This window comes from Perissodus microlepis, chromosome 11, assembly GCF_051167445.1.
Source record: "Perissodus microlepis isolate ML-2025 ecotype Zambia chromosome 11, ASM5116744v1, whole genome shotgun sequence".
NCBI classification, from domain to species: domain Eukaryota; kingdom Metazoa; phylum Chordata; class Actinopteri; order Cichliformes; family Cichlidae; genus Perissodus; species Perissodus microlepis.
In genome coordinates this window covers 24,690,935-24,711,475 of record NC_140471.1, presented here as the reverse complement: position 1 = coordinate 24,711,475, position 20,541 = coordinate 24,690,935, and the positions used below count along the sequence as shown (strand labels likewise).

General features: G+C 40.3%; 1 protein-coding gene across 1 annotated transcript; it reads right to left on the bottom strand.

The window, feature by feature from the left end:
* Positions 1–634: 634 nt before the first annotated feature.
* On the bottom strand, positions 635–20,301 carry gsk3ab (glycogen synthase kinase 3 alpha b). Its single transcript, XM_084943523.1, has 10 exons — positions 19,914–20,301; positions 10,878–11,065; positions 10,685–10,768; positions 9,006–9,116; positions 5,739–5,869; positions 5,260–5,464; positions 3,926–4,021; positions 3,577–3,763; positions 3,381–3,458; positions 635–3,271 (listed from the first exon to the last, which is right to left on the bottom strand). The coding sequence occupies exons 1-10, from the start codon at positions 20,086–20,088 to the stop codon at positions 3,204–3,206; spliced, it is 1,323 nt and encodes a 440-aa protein (XP_084799649.1). The 5' UTR covers positions 20,089–20,301; the 3' UTR covers positions 635–3,203.
* Positions 20,302–20,541: the final 240 nt, after the last annotated feature.

The following is a 20,541-nucleotide window of genomic DNA, read 5'->3' as shown; positions in this document are numbered from 1 at the left end:
CAACATTTTTCAAGTTAGAGGCCCTTCAAAGTACACCTGGGTGGACTGAACTTTGGTCCTCAGCAGTTCTGAGCCTTACAAATCTCACCTTCTGGCTGTGATTCATTGTGTTAAACATTCTTGAAAAACTTTAGCCAAACCAGTTTTTACACACACACGATCTTAAGTCTAAATCTTGTTTTTTTTTCCTGCTGACTTTTCTATAACCAGCTTCAAGCACCGATATAATACAGTGGAGAAACTTCAAAAGTGCATTTTGACTCAGATTTCAAGGTTCATATCACTATTTATCATAAATGAATGGTTAGAGTCATTTCACCCAATATGGGAGGACGATTTTAAAGGGAGAGAAGCTACAGTGGATGAACTTTGGGGTTGAGCCAAGGATCGGGATAAGATAAATAAAGCGTATATTGTGGCATGATGAAAGAATGAAAATATTTAGTTGGACAACAGTTCCCCTTTAAAGCCTGTATGTCTGTTAATATTGTGGTTAATGTTGAACTTTTACAATCATTTTTTTTAAAATTATTAAGTAAATCTCACAGTATTGTAAACTGTATAGTAATGCCAGTATGTCCTCTATCCTCCATATACAACTCAGCTACCCATTATAACTCAGTCATGACACAGGTACAGTTTCATCACTTTATTAATGAGTTTAATTATTTATACCAACAAACAAAAACTGTCTCTCTCCCCCCATCCCTCTCTAATTATCATCATCATCTCCTTTATCCAACTGTTCTGTTCCCATCTAGTATATTCCACCCTTGGACAAGGGGCGGTTTAAAGAGCAGGGTCACAACAGAGTGTGACAGATCAGAACGGGGAAAAACAGATATTAAAACAGCACATATAGCCAGTTTTTCATTTAGGAAAAATACAGGTAATAATGTCCATGGTCTGCCAGCACGCATACAAACACACATACATTCCCTGCTGCTGTGCTCGAGAAACTCACCATCTGTGAAGCATGCACAGCGTACTAACAGGCCAAGCCCGTTACAGTCACATGACGCACAGAGAAATGAAAAAAACAGGTGAGTCAGACAAAGGAGATGATAAATGCCAATGGACAAATTAATTTCCCCCCTTTCCTCCAGACTCACATACACAGACACACACACACACGCATACAGTGACCCGTGCTCCCTCCCAACACCACGACCCCACAGATCCAGAGGCTTGTAACATTCCCTTCACATTGAAGTTTAATGGAAAACTGGAGTTCCACCTGTTGGTGAGCAAGTGCACCTGCATTCATACGAGACCACGGATTGGACAGCGCGCTCCAACATCTGGATCCGAGTACAGTATCTTGGATGTGAAATTATTTTGCATGTGAAATTGCTAGACTAAAATGTGGAATTAAAAAAACGCAAACAAAACAAAACAAAAAAGAATCCCTCAATTTTACCCACCCATCAAAAAAAAAAAAACCCACAACACAATAAATAAAACAGTTATGACAACATTTATGGGGGAAAAGGGGCCGTTCGGAAGAGAGAAGTGGAGGGAGAGAGAATAAAAATGAAACGTTTTGTTCTGTTTTCCCCTCGTGAACCAGGGACTGAAATGAAATCGTATTTACAGACTGCGACTGAGGATAATCACCCGGACGCTGCTGCGCCGGTCTACTAGAGGAGAAAAAAAAAAATTACAGGAACAACAATATAACAATAATAACAAAAAAAAAACCCCAAAATAAAATAAAAGGTACTTGATATTTACAAGTTTAGCAGTGGGCAGGGAAAAAAAAAGAAGAAAAGGGGGAAGCTGAAGCCAGAGGGATGAAGACTAGGAGGGATGGAAGGGGGGAGGCTCCAAAAGCTGTTGGATTTCAGGGGTTCGAGCATAATTTCTGGTCAGATTATTACTGATATTAGTGGAAGTAAAACAATGTGGTCGACATGGGCTGAACATGCGTGTTGGAAGAGAGGAAACTGGCCACGCCCACAGAGGACTGCCAGCTGCGTGGATCATTCCCGACCATCACCGCAGGGCGCGGAGAACATGATATGAGCTTTGCAGGCGGACTTGCTTTGGGAAGGGGCGAAGATGGTTTCAACACTCTGGCGACACACAAAATGAATTCACAGTCATCCTCCAGCACAAACAATAAGCGGCGCCAGTGGTGGTGTGAGCGGCGAAAACAGCATTCTTCAACATAATCAGGCTGATATGAACAGCAACATCATTCAAAACACGGCGAGGCACCGAGGCTACTCTGAGATGTAGCCGGAGCCCCCCACCAACATTTGCTTCCCTCTACTCCCTTTTAGAGATGTGCAATACTCACTTGAGAATTAAATTGAAACTCTTGGTTTCCAGCTTAAATGACGACATGAGCTTATACAGAAAAAACTGAAGATGTGCGCTCTGCTCGCACAAAACTCCCTCTCGTTCATGTAAAAGGCAGTGCTGGAGCTAATACTCGAAAACAAACGATGAACACGGGCTGGGGAGCTCTTCTCTGTAATAAAAATCTAAAACCACCTCTTATCTAAAATGACACGCACAATCTTGAGCCAACACTGTATTCGCTGGGAGATTTTTTTTTGTTTCAAATCATTCCTCTGGTGAATCTGTTCACCAGTGGGCTTTGTGAACTGACAACTTGAGTGGAAAGCGACAGACAGTCCACAGAGTTAGCTGTACAGTATAAGTGTGGCATTTTTGACCCCACAAAGGATGATTGTCTACCAGTCGGGCCTTATGCACTAACTAGCCAATCAGGATCCCAATCAATGGCACTGTGGCCACACATAAAATTCAAATAAAATGAACTAAAAAAGAAAAAAGGGATAAAAGCCAACTGTTGATTATATTACAGATAATCCACATAATATATACAAGCCCCCTCCTCATCTCCTAAACATCCTACCCGACTGATGAGAAAGTTCTTATTCTAAGAGGTCAGACAGCAGCCAACCTGGACTTGGGCCTGCATCCTATAAATAAGCCCAAGCACAACTACCTAAATGTCCTCAACCCACAGCTGCAGGCGCAGCATTTTATTGAAAATGGTTAAATATTCAGGGGAAATAGCAGTGCTGAGTTTTTACGTGGGTGTATCTAGTTTCTTTTCCTTGTATTTTAAGGGTTTGGAGCCAGGAGGAAGGTTGAGAGGGAGAGGAGCAGAGGAAAGTAAAAAGAACATGGGGAAGACAAAACAGAAAATATGACAGAGGGATGAATGCTCAGGTGCTGTTGTTGATGGAGCTAGGTGCTGAGCTGGGCTGGGCGGTACTGTCTGACACACTGCCCTCTGCAGGGGAAAAGAGGAAGCACAAGTTTTAACAATTACAGACACCAGTGCCTTTTTAAAAAAAAAATATATATATATATGTATTTTTAAAGCCCATTTAATAACGTACCGTGTGATGCAGGCGATGTCTGTGCACGAGCGTGAGGAGGAATGAGTGTGGAGTTCAACTGGGGCTGAATGGACAGCTCTGAGAGAACAGGGCAAAGAAAACATGATTAATGATACTGATACAATATAATTAACAGCTGATAATCTGTGCAAGAAACAGACTGCAGGAAAGAAGAAAAAAAAAAGGACATGCTGACCAACGGGACTGAAGTTGAATAGGGGCGGAAGTTCTCGCCCGCTGGGGAGGCGGGTGTTCGGCTGGCGCAGCTCGTCGAAGAAGGCGTGCGCACATGCCTCCAGTGGAGACAGCCGGGTCACCGGCGTGTATTCCAGCAGTCGAGAGCAGAGAGCAATGGCCTCCGGTGGGGTACGAGGCTTAAACACCTGATAGGAGATAGAAAGAAAATGTATCGATGATCAATGCTAGCATGAATTTGGATTTAATTAAAATCAGTTTAGTGTGACGTTTTCTCTAAAGAGCAACAGTAACTGCATTCAGAGAGGTAAACCTCTCAACGTCAATATTGTCCAGTAATGGGAGCATACCTTTGTCCAAGGGTGTGCTTTGATCTGTGGGAACTTAAACTCTGTGTAGTTAGGGTTCATCTCCCGGATCTGCTCCCTTGTTGGCGTCCCCAAAACCTGCCAAACAGGAGTGAAATGTTAACATTTATTTACATTATATTATATAAATTAGTCTGAATCTTGCAACTGTCTGATATGCACTACTTCAGAGATCACAGATGAAACACACTGCATTGGTATTAAGTTAAATGGCAGTCCAGCCTCTTTGCAGACAACCTTGAGATTCCTTTGCATTATATTGCCTCTTATTAATTATTGATGGATTGTTTTGCTGTCCTTTTAGGATGCTGCAAAGCTGTATTGAGATCATTTTTGAACTGGTTCTAGCCCTCAGGCTGTGTTTTGCCTATTTAATACCAGCTATCATCAAATATGAGTACACACCTAATGATTTTAAACATTACAATAAACCCATCTCGATATGCGTTGGGGCCTGTCCAACAGTGAGAAGAGGGAGTCTAAGGGGACAACAGCAATATAATCATGGTATGAAAACACAAGAAGGGAAGGGAATTGTTTGCTAGTAAATTGATCCAGTCGTTGTCTGAGGTGGATGAAAAATAAATAAATTGTACAGCTTACCCGGGAAGCCCAGATAGCTAAGTGTGGGAAATGGACTCATACTTCAACCCTCAGTGAACACACCTAAAAGTGCTTTGAAACACGGCATGCATACAAAAATGTATGCATAAATAGTAATACTGATAGGAAAAGATCCTGGTCTTTTCTTTGTTGAGTGGTATTAAACCAAAAGCACTTAAGAGTCACAGGTCATAACAGAAAAGATCATTATCTGAGTTTTTTCATATTCATGAATACGGCTCTGTGTTTGTTCACAATGTGCATCTGTGCATATTTATATTTTCTTCATTCAGGGATGTTTTCTAATATTTAAGTTTGTTAAACACAACAAAATGAAAGGTAGCAGAGCATTACTTTAAGTGCAGATTAAATTCAACATTTTCTAAGACAGAGCTGCTTTTGAAGGACCAAGTTAAAAAAAAATGTTGTGCAGCCCTGACCTCGACCAAGCATGTTTTTTCCTCCATATTTCTTCAATATGCAGTTCCTTTATAAACAATCCTACATTTACAATATTACAATATTACAAGGTTCAAGGTTCTTTATTTGTCACATGCATAGTTATACAAGTATAACACACAGTGAAATGTAACCTGACACGCTCCTCGACTTGTGCAAAAAAAACAAAAACAAAAGGGGGGGGGGGGGCGCAAAGAGGTAGAGGAAGAAGAGGCGGTGGTACTGCCCAGCTGTTTACAGCACTCTTACTGTACCTTGATGATCTCTACTAGCTGGTCCACACCACTGTCTCCGGGGAAGATGGGCTGACCCAGCAGCAGCTCAGCCAACACACAGCCGGCTGACCAGATGTCAATATTGGACGTGTAGTCGGTGGCACCAAATATGAGCTCTGGGGCACGATAGTACCGCGAGCAAATATAGGAAACATTCGGCTCCCCTCGAACTAGTTGCTTTGCACTGGAGGATTCAGAAAACAGACAGTTCAGGATGAGACTCTCAGTCGGTGTGAACCTTGGATTTGCCAGTGTGTTTGTTTTCACAGTAGCATGTAAGCGACCCAGACATAAAAAAGGCATGAGTGATCCACACAGGGAAAGCGGAGCCCGAGGAAGAGCGCTACACAAACAGACAGCAAACTAAATATCCACAATGAGACAGAAATGGTCACTACAATGCAAAAATGAAAAATGCAGACAGACAGATCTGCCCGCAAGCGGGAAATGTTACTGACCTGCCAAAGTCACAGAGTTTGAGGATGGCCGATTCTGGGTCCACCAGGAGGTTCTGAGGCTTTATGTCTCTGTGACACACGCCCTGGGAATGGATATAGGCCAGGCTGCGGAACAGCTGGTACATGTACACCTGAGGAGGAGACAGAGACACGATGCCCAACAGTGTTTAACAACTCAGACAAAAATCAAACAAATCTCAAAAAGAAGAGCAATTTAAGAACAAAAGCCATTTATATCTCACTGGAGACGTCCTAGCTACGAGCCACCATCAGGATTCCTGCACCGTTTTCATTTTTCATGTTTTTTAAGACCACATGAAATGCAATTCAATTTATTTTTAGGACAATATACAAGTTTGAAAGAAAAACAATACAGGCATGACTTAATAAATTAAATGAGATATGAACTGAATAAGTGGAAGAAAATCAATAGATGAATAAAAATAATCAATAAATAATTCATTGTTTTCAGTTTAACAAGTTGTTGCTGCAGGACTGACGACAAAAAAGAAAAGAATTGTTAGCTTCTCTCACAGTGAACTTACACTGCAATTCCATGTTTTATTATAGGCGTGTTATTTCATCCCACAAAGGAGAAGACAGTATTCCTGTCTATCTGGAGAAAAGCAAATTTTTAAAACATTTTAAGAGCAGCCAATTATTTTCACTGCATACATTCTTTTAAATACTAAACTGAAGATTGACAAGCCGGGATGCCCCAGTATCACAAATTTAATGGCTTTGGTGAAGAAAAATAACGTGTTATAAAATCTGAGGAATTTTAAGTGCACACTCTGCATTTAAAAGGATCAGAATGAGCCAAAAACTAAGGTGCAGATGAACCAACACAGTCTCATAGCAGCTTGCTAAATAGCCATGACTGTTAATGTAGTGATGTATGATTTTCACGTGACCCCATCATATCTACCGATTTGTTTCCATGTACACAAAAGGATTACTTTCCACATTTAGAGGGTGAAAAAGTCCACATGGTGTTAGTGATGGTGTCACTTCCACCAGAGACCATAGTTCACTTCCTACAACGAGCAGAAGCTTATGCGTCAATTGTGTTGTTTTAAATAAGTTACTAATTACCAATAGCTAACCAGCTTGTTAGGTTTATATGCATTTAAAAACTACTCAGATTCAGAAAGAGCTCATTGTTTGGTTTAAAACACGACAGTTGCCACTTTGTTCAAAGCTTGTTTTCTTGGTTGCCATGGAGAGAAATCTGTGCTGATGAGCGTGGATGACAAGCGTGCTTCAGACAGGAAACATACTTCCCATTAGTCTGACAATTGTGCTGACTGTTGGGAAAAAAAGAAACCTGGACAGATTGTGTCCAAACAAATAGATCACTTTCTCATCAGCATTCTACGTTGTGCCCTGAGACCGGGCAGCGTGTATTGTGCTGCAAATTAAATGTTGTTAAACCTTTTCTAAAATGGATGATTTAATCTGGAGGCACAGCTGCTTCTGTATAGATGTTCACCATATGTTGGTCACATCAACATGTGCCCCAATTCTGTTTTTGGGCACAATGTAAAGGGGTTTGTCGAAAGAAGCAGCTGTGCGTTTGTCTCATGCAGCCTGTGGTGTTGTGCTTCTATACCAAAATAACACAAGGGTGAAAAATGCTCCCTGAAGATCTACGGCCAGCTCCTATTTGGCATCTGCCTACACACCCGAGGTCGATGATGTTGTTATGGAATGAGAAATTCACCACACAGTTAAGTGTGTGCCCATTAAATGTGCCTGTGACACACAGACAGTAAGCATCTTAATTCGTCATCATCTCCATTATCATCATTATTGCCCACATGATGCACTGACAGCAGGCTGGCCAGATTATAAAATACTGCAGACAAGATGACTGAGGGATAAGAGATGATAGTTAAAAGGGGGGCAGAGAGAGGTAAGAGGAGATGAAATGGCGAACATGACACCAAGGGAGACATGGAGGGGGGAGAAGACCCTGCATATGGTGACAGACGGTTAGAGAAAAAAAAAGAAAGAGTGACAGGGATCAGTATGCATCTCAAAGGCACAGGGGAGCAGGAGGCTGAGGTAGGGAAATGGGCCATGAGACAGCTATAATGTCCTCTGCTGCTTCGCACACAGTAAGCACACAAACACTCTCCAAAATGAGCACCCGAAACAGACAGCCAAGAAGACTGCAAACAAATCAATTCCCTTGGGACCATCCTTCCTCTTTTCTGCTTTCATAATCCTGAAACGGTGAGCTGCCTGTTTTTATTACATCCACAAGCAATTACTGAACTAAAATTTACTCCCAGTTTCCAACAGATTTCTTTTAAAGCTTCCAAGATAGTCGATTTAACTCAACTTTGAGATCCTAAGAATGACATATTTCGTTCTAAAAAATGCACAGTAACACTTAGCATAGAGATCAGTGATTTAGTAAGTCAAAAAAATTATATATTTGTGTGAGTGTTGCAGAACTAAAGGGATTTAAAATATTTACAGTACTAGAGTAAAAAACAAAACAAAGGTTTCTGCCCAGCTTCTTAGTTAAACTGACTTCATTTGGTGATGTTACAAATTTCACTTGCACTTAGAAAAGTGTGAAACAGTTAAAATCCTGTATTAATGACATAGTTTCCACATTTAAAGGACAACACATTAGCACCTTTTTTGGGGGGTTGCCATTTTCAAAAACTAATGGCGGCTACCAGTGATACCCCTCAGCCTCCCAGTAGGTGCACTAATGGCTTAAATTTAAAAATCCTTAATGATTTTCAGAAACTTTGACCTTTGACCTTGACCTCAAGTTCGCCAGGATTCTAATTTGTCTGAGATTTTGAAAAACGTACGTCCCCTCATTCTCGTGTTCACAAGATTTTCAGAAAACTTTACCACTGGCCTTGAATTCAAGGTCACCAGGATTTATACTTGTCAGAGATTTTTAATAGATGCATCCATGGTATCAATTTGAAACTCTAACATCCCCTCATTTACAAACTTCCACTTGGTTGACAACGATACTCAGTTAAAAACTCTGTTTGAAGATAAACAGAGTGGTGTGTGTCTGCGTTCACAAACAGACCTCACAATATGTCTTCATGGTTATAATGCCCTTTTTAATAAATGAAATATACAAGATTTAAACATGGCAGTAATAAATAAACCACTCACTTTTCAATGCATACAGTGACATGGTGATAGCAGTGACTGGGAAATGCTCACGTGAGCAGCAGTGTGTGTGTGTGTGTGTGTGTGTGTGTGTGTGTGTGTGTTTCTACCCACCTTAACATAGATGATGGGGATGGTGGTCTTGGCCTTATTGAAGTGGCGAGCCACCCTGTACACCGTCTCGGGGACGTAATCCAGCACCAGATTCAAATACACCTCATCTTTCTGGTAAAGAGGAACAAAAGCAAAGAGGATTGTGTGATTACTGGAGGAAAATGAATCTTAACCACTTCAAATCGAGTCCCAAAAGTGAAACCAGATCAAATGAATGTAATGAAACAGTGTATTGTGCATGGGGTGTAAAAAAAAAAGAAAGAAAGAAAGATATAGCTGATACAACCAGACAGTGGGGATACACTTCAGCAGAAGTCAATACAGCCAATGGCCCGGGGCTAGTAATAAGTATGTTGGACAAAGTGATTGACCGTCATTGTCCCAATGACAGTGTTTCCACCAACCACAGTTAAGTTTACCTGTGAAACAACCTGACGAAAGCTACCTTGAGCAACGAGCAATATTTTCCTGCTATTTTCAAATTAAAAGCAGTATATGAGGCTACAAAAATATAGAGGCTCTTGTTAGTGGGACTGCAAACACAGCATGAAGACAATGCTGGTTGTTGACTCAACAGTGTGAGAACGTCACTTGCATTTGTGGCTAAAAATAGATGCAGGTGGATTGTAAAATGTATCTCAGAGGGAATAAAGACTTTTAGGAGATTCTGCCTCTGGTCTTCTGAAAAAAATATACAGCAGTATGGACAACAACGCTTTCATACTTTGACCTGAAGCTGCAGTCACCACAAAAAAGAAAAAGCAGTAGCACTAATCCCTGTGGTCACAATCAAAACCTTAGACACTAAAAAGTCAATAAGAGTCCCACAAACCACCTGTTCAACAAGCTTCAACATGGGAGAATCTTGTTCAGCTGCTACCATCCAGCACTGGATTGTTGCAAGTAGCCACAAAGCCAATGAATTAAAAAGAGGTTAAAATAAGAGCCATCTGTATGCTGTCAAAGCTGCTAGTTACTGTGGAACAACTTTAAATTCTTTCTTTGTAGCAGTGGTACCTGCAGCACTCAGTGTGCCTGAGGAGGGCCAATGTGGGATGCTGACTTAAATGCTAAAAACCAATGCGCAATTATGAGTGTGACCACAGTTTACTGCTTTGCTGCTGTAAATATTTCTAAAGTAAATGAAACTATAAATGCTGAAATAACACCAGCAAAGAGCTAATTTATTAACTTTTTTACTTTCAGATTTGACATGATAGAGGCAGACTGAGTCATATGGTGACTCTACACTAGATTTGGCTAAAAACTAAAAGAACAGAATATCGCTTAAGCATCCAGATCTGAGGAATTCAGGGACTGAAACATTTGTTCCCACAGCATCAGAAGATTAATTCACTAGTCAGTGTGTCACAAAGTCATCTGCTCAAGTATTATTTGCTCAAGTCTTCAGAGATTTAAAAAGTGTGCCAAGCATAGTCTGTGATTTCTCTTTACAACCACAATAATCTGAGCGATTCAAATAAAGAGCTTGGACCCCATCAACTCTAAGTACTCAACTATTCATTGTACAACAAAGACCAAGATCGGCTTGTCCAAAACATGTCTGTGAATCATCACTGATGCATGGAAGATTAAATGCCAGGGTGTGGAAGTACAGTGCTCCATCTGCTAAGTTTCTACAATATACCACGTAAAATGTCAGGTCAGTGCAAACACACCTTCTCTCCACTGGAGTAGAAGAAGTAACGTAGCCTGACAATGTTGCAGTGGTCCAATTTTCTCATAATTTGCAGCTCCCTATTCTGCAAAAGGAAAAGAGAGACGAAGGAAAAGTGAGTGAACTGCACAAGGTGAAAAACTAGCATTTACTTCACTGTAATTATCTGTCCAAGTAAGCCTGTCTAAGCATACCTTAAATCTCTTGTCTTGGAGAACTTTCTTAATTGCCACCATCTCCTGGGTGTCGATGAGGCGAGCCTGGTAGACCACTCCAAACGAGCCATTTCCTATAACCTTTATGTCTGTGTAGGACACTTCCTGTGGGCGATCAGGGCCCTGACCGGGTGTGGCTACCACCGTCGTCACTTTGCTACTGTCTCCTGTGGATGACAGAAAGAAAAAAAAAAAAACTTGTTAGAGATCCTGAAATGATTAAAAAACATTTGGCTTTACCTGACAGTTACACATCTTAGCACTTAAATAATACTACTGAAATTAGATCAAAAATGATGTAAAAGTATTTTTTGTCATTGTTAAAATTACATCCAGACATGCAAGTCGTGTGACACAATCCTCCACCACCATCCCCTCTCTAAATGACTTGTGACCCATGTGTCAGCTCCTCAGGCACAATCCAGACTGATAATGAACTTCTTCTCACAACACTTTCCCCTTGCTTTCTTGAGGAAAATCAGCCTAAACGTCTTTCATACTGGACCCATGCATTAAAATGATCTATTTATTCAACACTGCTATCAATGATTAATCCCTTCTTGTTACAAGTACCTGAAACCTGAGGCCAAAAAAGGTTTTCCAAAAAAATATTACAGCTAAAAGCCAAATTTACTAATTACTGACTACATTAACCAATATAATTAATTCCCTGTAGTAATTCCCTGTAATTTCCCTGTAGCTGCTGCTTTAGCTACACAACTTGGCTAAAGCAGGACAGTCAGGTTGGGAACTGTGCACCAAACTGAATATGGAAGTATCAATCACAGTTTCAGCTTTGCAGATTCAATTTGATCAATACCATATTTAAATAACAGGCATATGTCTGACAGAAAAGCAAATTTAATGAGGATAAAACAACATGGCAAAAATCACAGTTTATGCAACTCTTTTTGTGTGTGTGTGTGTGTGTAAAACCACATTACCATCGTCTAGTAGAATTTAATGCATCAACAGGTTTTTTCCAACCACCTTTAAACCACTGAAATAAATAAACAGAAGAACTTGCTAATAACGATCTGCCATTAGATTGGTAAAACGTGTGTGGGGCTGTGAGACTCTTGAAAAAAAAAAAAAAAAATAGCAGAATAGTTTCCAAAGAAAATAAAACAGCATGGGCTTGATCTTAGCAAAATATATAGTCTTGATTATTTAATACAATTATTAATAAACTTCAACATCATGCAGTTACTAAATTTAACTTCAAATGTAATGCAATTTAAAATAAAAAGTAAATAAAGAAATAGAGAACCTTTTTTGCACCATGGGCCGGTTTAATTTCAGACAATATTTTCACAGACCGGCCTTTAAAGTGTCGCAGATAAATACAACAAAATAAAATGATACGACCAAGACAAAAACTGTGGTATTTTGTAAATATGATAAAAAAAAATGTGAATTCACTGTGTAATTGTGTAACTTTATTAGCAGCGTCCTCCTGAAATGCGCTAACAACATAGAGAGTAACAGCCTCCTGTCTGCCCTTTAATGCTCTCTGGTTGCTATGGTAATGCATAAATGTTTCTTTCAAAATAAGACACACAACTACAACACGGGAAAAGACCCAGGGAAACCGAGTTAACAATAAAAACTGTGAAAACCATAAATTTCACACCAGAGCCTCAACTCTGGCAGCCCGTTACCAAACGACTCACGGACCGGTACTGGTCCATGGCCCAGGGGTTCCTGTACTACAGGATGTCTGCAGGTACAGATGGGGCATATTGTATTTATTTTAAGACATTGCAGTCCATTCATAATGAGTCCTACTAATGGATAGTTATTAAATATGAATGCTTACCTTTGTACATTAAAATTATTAAGGCTATTAAGGTTATGGTTTACTAGACCTTCCCGCTTTAGATCAAACTGGACTGTATGTGTTCCCAACCGGTTGAGCAGTGATACTGTCAGGCTAATGTTCGACCTTGTGGAAATCAGGCAAAGTGAGAAGCTTAAGACCCAACACTATCTGACACTTCTAGTTAGGGTCAAGTAGCTGCTCAGAGTTTTATGACTGTGCAAGTGTTGGTTCAAGAATTATCTGACAAATGGGCACCAAAAGCAATGACACTGGGAGGGGATGAAGAGCAGAGAAGAAGCCCATTGCCAAAAGGCTTGTCAGAGCCTGTGATAACATTGCATGGACAGTAGCACACCCAGAGGTGCTTCCATTTCCTGGGCTTGCTCACTTCGCCTGTCTCAACAGGACCCCTCCTGATCTCTGCTATGTCTTTGAGTTACAAAATGGAATCAGACAATGAAACATTTTATTTCTCCCGACTAGCCTAGGTGATTTGGCTTCATCAGCTGCCCTTCCGGCACATGCTTAGACAACAATTATTTAGTCAGATAGATTACCACCTCCGAATGATCAGTGCTGACCAAAGGCAAAAATTATACTTGCCCATTTCTAAAGTTTCCAGTCAAAACGTTTTCAAGGTTAACAGTAAATAGAAGCCAGCAGCATATCCACATGATTGGCCTAGATCTGATCTCTACCCTCGAGTCAGCAGGAAATATTCAGCTTTGATATCAGTCGCGGTGTGGTGTCTGCACACTGCTGTACAGCTGCACATTACATTGCCCCTTTGTGTTTTATTTTAGCATCATTTTTACACCCTTAAAAAAACGAAAGAAAGAAAAAGTTAAGTCACAGGGGAGCACATTAAATATGGAGCAGCTGTGGCATGATAGGGTCTTGAATAATGAATACAAAGATGAGCAGTCTGCTCCTCTGCCAGTGAAGGGCTTTGGTTTCTAATAAGAGCAAAGGGACGAGCAAAGTGACTCTGATCACACCCCCACTTAATAAGCAATTACCTTTGAGCTTGTTTGTAAGTGTAAAAAAGCTCAAGCACACACTTAACTTGATAAAATAATTTGTGGTTGCTACTACTTGATCATTAGTAGTTTATTAGCACTCTCCATAAGCGTGTAAGTGGCAGAAAGAAATCGCACCAAAGCTACTGGTCCCTTTAATCCATCCATCTTTACATTTTCCTGAACGATGCTAATCATACTATATACAGTACAGATTTTACTCGTCACAAAACTACACAGTACAACCATGACGGCTTTCAAACTGAATGTAGCACAGCCAGAAATGCTTCTCTCCATTTCCCATTTCTGATACATCAGATATCAGTCCGATACTTACTCAAAAATCTGGAATCTGCTATAAGAATAAGAATAATCCTTTAAGCTGGGAATACACTGTGCGATTTTTTCAGTCGCGTTATTCAGCTTCTGCTCAAACTGCACGATTGACTTGCAGGGGTTAGAAGTTCGTAGGTCACGATGCAGAGTCTCACACTATACGGCCCGATGCTCGGATGCGACCAGAGTGCTCACACTGTGCGTCCATAAAATGAAGGTTATAACAGAAAATCTGTCGCTCGCTCTCCCTCTCTGTCTTTCACTCACACAGACACGCACACCACCACCATCAACTTTGCTAAATTGCTAATGAAAAACATTGATCAGGCAGCTGTGATTGAGCAGCAATGTAAATCCAACTATTTTCACGGTTGTTGTGGTCGTGATAATTTTGTGAGGCCACATCAAAAAGGCTCGGATGAGCTTGCCAAAGTTCTACAAGTTATGCCTCCATCGCTTGTGTCCAGATCACAGGCTCCGTCTTTTCACTTCCATTTCTGTGTTTGCGTGTGCGCAGTGTGAGAGGCTTTGGTGACACCCTCACGACGGCCGACAGGATTTCAAACAGGTTTGATTTTCTTATGACCAAGCGATTGATGATTGGGAGCTGGTCGTGAGGTGTTAATCGCTCCTCGTTACCCCACGTATACTACACGATGCACGACACACGATGAAGGCGAAACTCGGGCCAATCACCAAAACGGTCACACGACTGGAAAATCGGCTCAAAATGAGACAAAAATCGCACAGTGTATGCCCAGCATTAATTGTCCCACAAGGGGAAATTTGGGTGTAACAGCAGCAAGAAATACACATATACAAACAAACAGTACACAAGACACAGAACAGAAACATACACATTTTTTACATATTTACATCAAGGACAATGGTTACCAAAAACAGAGTACTGTAATAATATATATAACAATGTTCTGTTTACTTCACCACGTGACCACAGCAGCACTTCAAAGGTGTTTAACACCAGTAACAGCTCCAGATTTCTGTTTTATGCTTGAGCCTTTTTTCCCCCACTAAACGGCAACTTGTGGTCAACGCGGCTGAAAAGCTCAGATGAGCTGATGCTTTAACTTCTCTCTCACTCGTTATGTTCGGTCGCAGAGTCCTTTTTTGTTTTAGGAGAAAATAAACTACATGAATAATGCCAAAAAACCCACTTAATTTTTACTGATTGATATCATCCTTTATTATTCCACCAACACAAATCAAGTAAAATTATACTTTTGGATCTATTGATTTGTAGCACTTTAATTTACAAAGAATGCTGTTTATGTTGAACCTGAGGTTGTACACAAGCATAATTCCTTCTCTTCCACATAGAAAAATACTGTTAGATCAGTACTCTCCATCTGATCAGATAAATTAAGTCAAGGTATGTGTATAGTATTGTAAATGGAAAAAGATACTCAAATAGTATCTGTCAGTGCTCAGTAATAACCTTACACAGAGCTCTATTACTGCTATATTTGAAGTCTGTATACCACACTGGGTGGAAACCATGAGCAATGGGTTACACCCAGAGATGCTGTGGAGTTCAGTGCTGACTCAGAGCTGCTGAAACACTGAACTTCATAATATCACAGATGAACAATGTTGTTAATGTGGATTTGTCATGTCTTGATGATACCAGTTTGCTTAATGAGGTTGGTGTGGCTGGACTGACATCACTCCACTTCCTCTCCTGACAGTATGTTATATCACTAATTATGGACGTGTGTGTATGTGAGAGAGAGAATGTTCGGGGAAAATAGCTCAATTATTCTAAAAAACAGGCACTTTATAACAGAGAGGTATAGTTTGAGGTTCTTGTCCAACTAAGAATTCAACATTAGCAACAGACACAAATAGAAAACAGTGATTCTACCTTAGGCATTAGGCTTTTTTGGTATGAACAAAAATGTTACTGTTACACTAATAAAAAGGGCTGTGCGTGTAATGAAAACTGGTACTGAGTCCTCAATCAGTTTGGTGTTCTTATTTATTTGATCACGTCTTTGTCCATTTGTGTTTAGATTAGATCTAATTAATTTCACACATTTTAGTTTTTTCCCTTCAGTTGCAGCTGGGCTCTGTTACCTCTGGCATCAGTGATCACAAAGTGTTTTTCAGTGGTCAATTAGTGCTTCTGATTGACATTTTTAAGGTTATACAACTGAAAAGGGGTTATAAGCAGTGATATAACTGCAGTCTGTTAATGCTCCTTACTAATCGAGAGCAAACGTTCCCTGACTGCTGGACTAAAAAACAAAAGACGTTGATCAAATGACTGTAAACTGGATGTAAGGTCTGTAAAAAAAAAAGCATCTGGATCAGTTGCAGAGCGTCAAAAAACGCTCTTCTGCTTTCCTGCACTTCTCTCCAAGGTCAGATACCCACCCTCTACGTTCCCCAAATTTGTGAAACTGATGATCTGCCTCTCCCTGATAACATGCTCAGTGATCCCCTTTATTAAACAATACAGCAAGTAGGGCTGCCACGATTAGTCGACTAGTCACGATTACGTCGACGATCGTCGACGACTGATTTAATAGTCGAGGCGTCGTTTGAAGCTTTGTAAGATCACAAAAGACGCAGGAATAAGTAGTAGGATTTAAGAGTGTAATAACGGACTGAAACAGAAGATGGCAGCACTGCATGTACAAGGATGCCAGCTGCCGTGAAACCCAGAAGAAGATGAAGCTGTGTCCCAGAATTCATAGCGCAGCCCAGCTCAGTTTCCAACAATGGCGGCAGCTAGTTAGTTTTAATATTACTCTTATTATTCTTTCTGGGTCACAAAATAAACGTTTAACATATTTTCAGACGAGAATGTAGCTGTGTAAACCTCAAATATCTGCTCAGTTTATCAAGACACCACATATTTTAAAAAGTGCTCCGACGTTTTCGGAGACGTCTGTTACCCACTAGCTCGATAGCTAGCCGGGGGCAAGGCTCACTAGAGCCCGTGAGAACACCGGACTCCCGGCAAATCGTTTTCAAACCCACCGCTCTCTTTCGCTACTCAGGTTAAATATATATAAGTCATTTAGATAACTTAAAAATGTTATTGTTTGGCTTTTTTTAGTATTTTATTTGTTCCTGAGTAAATCGGTTTGGCTGAGGTTAAAGTTATAGATTTTACACAGCTGAATGAATGTCAAGCAGACAACTGATTATCAGAAGTGTGAGATGCTCGAGAATATACTCCGGTGTCCCGTTATATTTTAGATAGCAAGGAGTTTATTAAACTTCACCGAAACAATCTGCAAATTTCATTAAAATTTAATAAACTATCATCTTGTCTTTATTTTTAGTTAGCACATACCTTACACACTTAAAGCTGTAAGCTAATGATAGTTATATAAGAGCAGATGCATGCTTGTGCAGTAAGCTGTACGTTTTACGTCCAATGGATGCATGATCTGATTAGTCGACTAATCGCAAAAATAATCGGTGACTAGTCGACTATCAAAATAATCGTTTGTGGCAGCCCTAACAGCAAGTGGCACATATTTACTTTCTGACAGCTTATTTTAAGAAATCTTTCTGAGAAACTACAATCCAGATTTGGAAAATGAAAAGTTATCTAACAATAGTAAATTATATTATGCTTTTAAATTATTACTTAAGGAAAATCTGTTTTTTTTCCCCCTCCGTTTTAGATTAACAATTAGCCTGGAGTTTTCTTGGTTATCCACACCACGTTTAGGTGTGAACTGAGCCAGGGTTAAGTTTGGATGAAAGACAAAAACATGGAGATGGCGAGCGAGCTTAGAGCCCATGTAGTTTAAACATTACACTGGGTTGGGTTTCTATGAGGTCCAGGTAGTGATTACAATATTAACTTCCAGCAGTTATGAAAACAAGATGTTCATGATAATGAACATCTTGGTAAATTATTACTTGTTAAAATTCATTTTTGCTACAGGGATTTTGCTTATCTTGCATTACAGACAAAACCCTTTTTTTTCGTACAGTGTGTTTTCACTTGTCTCTCCAAGTCTTAGCCAAGATCATATAAAGACAGCCTTTGATGAGCATCAAGAAGTAAAAGCTGTAAAATCCACATGGGTGAACCTACGAAGAAACTTTAATGGTAACGGTCTTTGTGTCTGGACCTCACGGGCTCTATCATCCGGTCTGCTTTTGGTGGCGTGCAACCAAGGCGTTCACTGGCTGTCGACTTTCCGTCATTCACTGCCTGGCCACCCATTCTCCTGTGAGCCTGCTGCTGCCTGGGACTTTCACTAACTCCATTGAGGCTGCTTACTAGCAAGACGGGGGTTTATGGTCAAAACCCCCTGCTAATCTGGGTCTAACTCTTGATCAGGTGACACTGCATCTTTCACTATGTTCACCACCTTTTCTCCCTTGATTATATTTTCTTCATTTGAACAAAGCTATAATTCAAGTTTAGGAACAAGATTTAGCTACCACATGTTTGCAAAGTTTATGAATACTTGTGTTACCGAGATCAGAATTATTGAACAAAACAATCATGATTATTGTTTTTTGCAATAGTCATAATGTCTTATTTTTAAAATGGGTTTAATTAAGTCAATCTTCAATCTATGTATGATAATAAAATGCTCAAAAGTATTAGGAACATTTATAAGTTTCTTAACTATAGGCAGACCAGTCGTGTTTGTGTGTAGTCAGTCTCTCACCCCCAAAGGGCCAACGTGAGCCAGGAAAAACCCCTGACGGGAAATTCATTAAACTGTGCAAAATAAGAAGGCAAGGGACGCAAAAGAAGAAGTTATCCGCAGTTGTGCTCATTGTTAAATGGATGAAGATAAGGAAATTTTTCTTTGCCCTCCCTCCGTTTCATCTGCTGTAATTATAGGTAACTGCTTAAACTCAAAATTTAACACATGAGATGTGATGTTATTCTTTTCTGCCTCTTTCATTTTATGCACACTTTGGTTTTAGCCAACTGCAACATGAGCATTTTCCAAGTTCCTGTCATCACACCTGGATGACTACCTGGAAGGAAGTCCTGCTGGCAAACCAGGATGTCCAGAGCACCAGAAATGTTGGCAAAATGGTGAAGACAGTGACTATGTTCCAAATCCCAGCAAAAAAGTACACAGTTAATATACCCCACACTAAGCCAGAAGATTTTAAAGATGACCTGAAGTGGGGTTATTTTTCTAAAGTAACAGTCTAAATCCATGCATAGATGAGCCCCTGTTTGCTAAAGTGTAGGCATCCAGAAGGAGCACTTAGATAAGATAGGGTCAATATTTGCTGGTTAATGAGCAAACGTAACAGTTGATTGAACAGTATTGTGAGATTTTCGCTGACGATTATCTCCATGCATTCAAGTTACCACAAAAGGTATCAGCTTACTCGTTACCAGTGTGGGGCAAAACATCAGCACAAGATCAGACACGGCCGAGAACAACGATTAATAACCTATATAAGATGGTTTTCAATATGTTAGCAAGACCGCTAACTATTATATCTGATATTAATGACCAATATATTAGCGTGTATGCTTAAAACAACGCTATTGTTGGGTTACAATGCACTAATAACCACTGATCTTTATTAAAAATATGACATGACGTTAGTTAAAGTCGAAATATCAGCGGCTTAGTTCTAAGCTTCCCTTCATAGCTAACTACAATGTTAGCAAGTCGATAAAAGCCCTCGATCGCAAGGCTCCTTTAATGAAAAACATAGCTAGCGTTGGCTACAAAGCTAACCTGCTAACAGATTTAGCTCCACCGCATTAAATAATTCCCGACACGTTTCTTTAAAAAAATAACCAACAGTCCAAGTCTTCGTCTTAACGTGTAAACTGGGCACGTGGTAAAAATATAACATAATACTTACTGGGTAGCTTCAAATTCCCAAAGCCAGTCGAGCTGCTTCCACTGGCTTGTGAACCCCCGGACTTTCCTGTCGAGCTTCCGCCGGCTACCCCTGATCCGGCACCGGCCGCAGCAGATCCGGGACCTCCGGGAGGCTCAGCGAATGAGCTGGTCCTGGGCCGCCCGCTGCCGCTCATATTTATTTGAACTAAAGCCGGGGCTAGGTCGGACGTTATTAGCAGCCACGCCGGCAGATATTTAAGCTGTGTCTGTGTATTTTAATATACTATATAAATAAAAACTACACTTACAACGTTCACTGTAGGTTACCCGTCTCCCCCTTTCTTCCTCTGTAGAGCAGTGATGATGGGGAGGGGGAGGGGGGACTGGGGAGTTGACGCACAACGACGTAAAGTTCGCAAGGCTTCATGGGAAAATGAGTTATTTGGGTCGTTAAGTCTAAAATACGAACCTAACAAACCCGTTTCATTTTACCACAAAAGTAGAAGTGTAGACATTGCAACTGGGTTTAAGATCGGGTTCGGACATATAGTGAAATCCATATTAACAGAATCAATTATGCTCTTGAAGCTGGAGCTAATCGTGTGTACGTGTTTAATAAGAGTAATATTTTTAAAAATAGTTACCAT

Bases quoted from the DNA above. Each gene is read 5' to 3' on its own strand.
- gsk3ab (XM_084943523.1), bottom strand. From the start codon at position 20,088: ATGAGCGGCAGCGGGCGGCCCAGGACCAGCTCATTCGCTGAGCCTCCC. The intron at 11,066-19,913 runs GTAAGTATTATG...TGTCATCCACAG, and splicing joins TGGGAATTTGAAGCTACCCA to GAGACAGTAGCAAAGTGACG. The intron at 4,022-5,259 runs GTACAGTAAGAG...CCTGTTTGGCAG, and splicing joins AGCTAGTAGAGATCATCAAG to GTTTTGGGGACGCCAACAAG.